This window comes from Elephantulus edwardii, unplaced genomic scaffold, assembly GCF_000299155.1.
Source record: "Elephantulus edwardii isolate Elephantulus edwardi_28Jun2011 unplaced genomic scaffold, EleEdw1.0 scaffold00412, whole genome shotgun sequence".
Taxonomy (NCBI): Eukaryota; Metazoa; Chordata; class Mammalia; order Macroscelidea; family Macroscelididae; genus Elephantulus; species Elephantulus edwardii.
In genome coordinates this window covers 977678-982981 of record NW_006400162.1, presented here as the reverse complement: position 1 = coordinate 982981, position 5304 = coordinate 977678, and the positions used below count along the sequence as shown (strand labels likewise).

At 44.9% G+C, this 5304-nt stretch overlaps 1 protein-coding gene across 1 annotated transcript; it reads left to right on the top strand.

The window, feature by feature from the left end:
* The first annotated feature begins 2841 nt into the window (after positions 1–2841).
* On the top strand, positions 2842–4872 carry CHML (choroideremia-like (Rab escort protein 2)). The gene is made up of 2 exons (XM_006902444.1): positions 2842–3226; positions 3281–4872. Exons 1-2 carry the CDS (start codon positions 2842–2844, stop codon positions 4870–4872), a joined length of 1977 nt encoding a protein of 658 aa, XP_006902506.1.
* Positions 4873–5304: the final 432 nt, after the last annotated feature.

Below are 5304 nucleotides of genomic sequence, written 5' to 3'. Positions count from 1 at the left end.
TGAGGGGTGGGAGCGCGCCCGGGGGGACGGGAACGCGCCAGGGGGCGGGGACGTGCCAGTTGGCAACGCCCCTGTGGGAACAGGCCTGATCGGGCGAAGACGTGACTGTGGGGGACTGGGGCGTGCCAAGGGGCGGGGGCGGCTGTGGGGGACAGTGAGGACAGGGGCGGGAAGGGCGTGGCCTCGCGGGCTGGGCGAATCAGAGCGGGCCATGCGATGTCTCGGGTCCTGACGAACGAGTGGGGCAGTGCAGAGAGGCAGAGCCCACGCAGTGCAGCTGCGCAGTGCAGAGAACGCCCTCCGGCGGAGCGCTGGTGCAGAGCCTGTGCTCGCCTGAATTGAGAGTCCGCCGGGGGAGGCCCTGCGCCGAGGCGGCACGCCCCGCCCACGCCCTTCCGGGTCTCCCCTTTCAGCTGGTGCTCTCCCAGCACTGCGGGCTTTTTGGTGTTCTGAGCACCCTTCGCCTCGTTCTGGTCAGCATCAGCGATCTGCTGGCCTCTTCTTCGGGGTCACTTTTACCTTCGTGTCCTGCCGAGATCAGCTGGGCCTGAATTCCGTGCGGGTCTGGTTCAGCAACGCCCTCTCGGTGAGTGGGGCCGGGAAGGGCAGCGTTCTCCGCCCAGGGTCCCCCAGCGTCCTTGACCCCAAGCTGCACGCCTGTCTTCTTCCTTATTTCTTCACATTCATTCTGATCACATCTTGTACCCCCGTGTCGACCCTGGTCCCCGGCCGCCGTCCGTCACGGCACACCCGTGTCTTAACCCTGGCGCCTCTTGTAACCGAGTCAGCCAGTGGTACATCTCGTCTCTGCTTTCACACCCGGCCACTAAACGATGACTTTGGAGGTTTGAGTGAAAAGATTCAAGGAAAAGGATGATTACTTCCTCAGATTAAGAGATAAAATTGTTTTTGGCCATCAGCAGTTTTTAATAAACCTATGGATCTTCCTAGGACGCGAGCCACTTTCATTGGAAGAACTGTTTAATCTAAGGTAGTTGTTTTGTAGAGTCGGAACCGACCCATAGCTGACCCTCCAGCGGGTTTACAGAGGCAGTTAATGCAAGAGGAGGAGATTGCCCATCCTTTTCCCGCTGAGTCTCTGGTTGCTTCGAACCAGCTTCCTTCGGGGTTGCAGCTTAGCTTCTTGCCACTAGGCCCAGAGCTCCCTAATCTAAGTTTAAGAGAGAAGTTATTTTTGGGTGTGCTCTGGCAATTTTATTTAAACAATTTGAAATAGAATTTTATTTCAATTTTAAATAGAAATTAGTCTTTCCCCCCCTCCCAGATATTAAAGTGTTTTTCTACCCCAAACTCAGTGTATGATTGCTTTTTATGTTGGCAGGTTTCACGGAACAAAATCTTTGTAATATCAAAACTATCATTTTGTTCACCAATGAACCTGATTCTAGTTCATTATAATCAGAAAAAGAGGCATTCCTCTCTCTGCATGTCACTAAGCCAGTTGAGAAGAGAAAGGGATTAAATCTTTTCAGTGTGCTTTATTTGGATGCTGGCAATCTGAGAGATAAATGGGTGGCATGGATGCCTTAAAGATATCTATCTGATATCTCAGGATGAAGCCAGGCCTTTTTTTTAAATTAAATTTTATTAATTTTTATGAACATTTACAGAGATTTGGGGTTTCTATTCATTAATTGTTGCACTATTTTCTCTACCCACCTCCCCAGTTCGTTCCTCTTTTTACCCCCCTTGAAAGTCTGTTTTAATTGCCCCACTGCCACAGTGCTTGTCAAAGCCAGTTCTGATTAATCTCTTTTGTCAGTATGTCCTTTGCCATTCCCTATCACTCCTCCCTGAGAGAGACTTCACCCTGATTCATAAGGAAAAGGGGATGGCGTATTCTCTTACCTACTTCCTGCAGAAAAGGGACGCTTGTAGTTTCAGGGTGTAGATCTCACTACTCTAAGGGGCCCCTTTGGCAATAGGAATCACAGACTATTGTGGAGATTGATTTTGGAATTTAGATGCACTGTTAAAGGGACTAAGTAGGGGAAAGGAATGTGGGAAGGGACTCCCGGGGAAGTGTCCAGGTGTCTGATACGTGGTTCATTCTGCGATGGTCTTTTCCAGTGACGGTTGTCAGATGTCCTGAGTTTGATACTTGAGCTGTATAGTCAACAAGCTTCTTTGCTGAGGATGCATTCTTCAGGCAGTTTCTCAGGCTTTTTTTTTATGTAAAAGTATCTTGGTCCTAAGTCCTTAGTTCTTGGAATAACAATGTCTCAGCTAGTTAATTATCAGGATAATGAATTTTACATAGGCAGTTTTTATTATCATCTTAATCTTGGGAAGCTATTTTACTATCACCCTAATAACTAAGCCTTAGTTTCTTTCACCATCAATATTTGTTATCCATTTTTAGGTATTTTGAAGGAAACAAGAAAATGACATTGTTGTTGTCAGGTACTGTCAAGTACAACTCATAGCAACCCTGTGAAAACAGATCTGAACTCTCTCCTGTCCTGTCCCATCTTCCTCATCTCTGATGCACTTGAGCCCAAGCTGCAGTCACTGTGTCAGTCATCTCACTGAGGGTCTTTTCATTCACCCTCCACCTTTCTATATACGGTGCTCCTCTCCAAAGAACAGCCTCATTGCATTCATTCATCTAAAGAATTTAAATAATCTAATAAAAATAATTCTAATATTCTTCTCCATATTCACTCCACAGGACCTGCAACCTTAATGCTTCTGGGATGAACTGGAATAGCTCAAGGAGAGATTTTATTTCTGCCAAGTCACACTTCAGCTGAGTTCTCAACCTAAAGTCATGCACATTTCTTTCATCAGTCATTCTCAACAGTTGCTTTACTCACCAGGATGGCAGACAGTCTTCCAGAAGACTTTGATGTGGTTGTGATAGGTACGGGTTTGCCTGAATCCATCTTTGCAGCTGCATGTTCAAGAAATGGCCAGAGGGTTTTGCATGTTGATTCCCGGAGTTACTATGGAGGAAACTGGGCTAGCTTCAGCTTTCCAGGGCTGCTGTCCTGGTTAGAGGAATATCAGCAAATCTGCACTGATGGGGAAGAAAGTACAGCCGCATGGCAAGACCTGCTACGTGAAACAGAAGACGCTATCACCCTTCGCCAGAAAGATGAAACCATTCAGCACACGGAAGTTTTTTGTTACGCCAGTCAAGATTTGGATGATAGTGTTGAAGAGACTGGCGCTTTGCAGAAAAATCCTTCCTCTGTCGCATCTAGCACCCTTGCCGAACCTCTGGAGTCTGCTTGCTTTGTTGAAGACAACCACTCAGTGGATATGACTAGTACCCTTGCTGAATCTTTGGACTCTGCTTGCTTGGTTGAAGACAGCCACTCATTGGATGTGACTAGCAATGAAATGCCTGCCAAACACACTCCAGATATTGATAGAGAGAGTTTACCAGAACTAAATGACGGAGAAGAAACCCTGGAAAAAGATCCTGATTATAGATCCAAAGCTTGTGATCACACAGTTCATACAGATGGTGATAAAGTTGAAAGTAAACCTGCAATAGAGGACATGATGGATCAACCAAAGAAGACTAGGATTACTTACTCTCAGATAGTCAAAGAAGGTAGGAGGTTTAATATTGATTTGGTGTCAAAGCTGCTCTATTCTCGAGGACTGCTGGTTGAGCTTTTAATCAAATCAAATGTCAGTCGATACGCAGAATTTAAAAATGTCACTAGGGTTCTTGCATTTTGGGAAGGAAAAGTTGAACAAGTGCCTTGTTCCCGAGCAGATGTTTTCAATAGCAAAGAACTGTCTATGGTTGAAAAAAGGATGCTAATGAAATTTCTTACATTTTGTATGGACTATGAGCAACACCCAGATGAATATGAAGCTTTCAAGCAATGCTCCTTTTCAGAGTACTTAAAATCTAAAAAACTAACCCCTAGCCTGCAACATTTTGTACTGCATTCAATTGCAATGATGTCAGAGTCATCTTGCACGACAATAGATGGCCTTAAAGCAACAAAAAATTTCCTTCAGTGTCTTGGCCGGTTTGGCAACACGCCCTTTTTATTTCCCTTGTATGGCCTAGGAGAAATTCCCCAGTGTTTTTGCAGGATGTGTGCTGTTTTTGGTGGAATCTATTGCCTTCGCCATAAAGTACAATGCCTTGTAATTGACAGAGAGTCTGGAAGCTGTAAAGCAATTATAGATCACTTGGGCCAGAGAATAAATGCTAAGTATTTTGTTGTGGAGGATAGCTCCTTAACTGAGGACATGTGCTCAGGTGTGCAGTATCAACAGATATCTAGAGCTGTGCTCATTACAGATGAGTCTATCCTAAAGACAGATTCTGATCAACAGATTTCTGTTTTGATCATACCTCCTGTAGAGCCAGGGACTTCAGCTGTCCGGCTCACTGAATTATGCTCTTCAACAATGACATGCATGAAAAATACCTATTTGGTACATCTCACATGTTCGTCTTCTAAAACAGCAAGAGAAGATTTGGAGTCAGTGGTGAAGAAATTATTCACCCCATATACTGAGACCGAGACAGGCGGGGAGGAGCCAGCAAAGCCGAGGCTCCTGTGGGCTCTTTATTTTAATATGAGAGATTCCTCAGGAATCTGCCGAAGTTCATATAATGGCTTACCTCCCAATGTTTATGTCTGCTCTGGGCCTGACGGTGGTCTTGGAAATGAGCACGCTGTCAAGCAAGCTGAAACTCTCTTTGGTGAGCTCTTTCCAGGTGAAGACTTCTGTCCACCACCACCAAATCCAGAAGACATTATCTTTAGTGATAAGGAACCAGAGGCTCCTGAGACCAGTAATACGGTAGTGGCTGAAAGAGAATCCTCTGAAGAAAGCAAAGTTCTAGAAAGTTCAGAGACGCTTCTTCAAAATTAAAGACCAGATTATGAGCTATGTTGTGACCTTCATCTTGGCATCAGAATATTCTCATTTAAAGGGCTGTTTGTCGAATGAGTAATTCTTTCAAAAAAGACTCAACTGCTGTCAAATGAGAACTGACAGCTGACCCTCCAGGTTTGCAGAGGCTATAAATCTTCCAGGAGGAGATCCTGTGGAACAGCTGGGAAATTTGAACCTTTGGGTTAGTACAGCTTTTCATGGACTATACCACCAGAGCTCCCTGTAGAAGTAATTAGAAGTTGTTAAATGCTAAATGCTATGCAGATAATTGTCTTTAGCTTTCTATGAACTCTTTAGACATCGAATGCCTTTGTTAATCTCTCAGTAGTTGATTCATTGGTTATATGATTGACTTTCCAAATGGGCTCCATGATCCAGAAATGTAAATAGTATTTTATATATATATAT

Bases quoted from the DNA above. Each gene is read 5' to 3' on its own strand.
- CHML (XM_006902444.1), top strand. From the start codon at position 2,842: ATGGCAGACAGTCTTCCAGAAGACTTTGATGTGGTTGTGATAGGTACG. The intron at 3,227-3,280 runs GCACCCTTGCCG...ACAACCACTCAG, and splicing joins TCCTTCCTCTGTCGCATCTA to TGGATATGACTAGTACCCTT.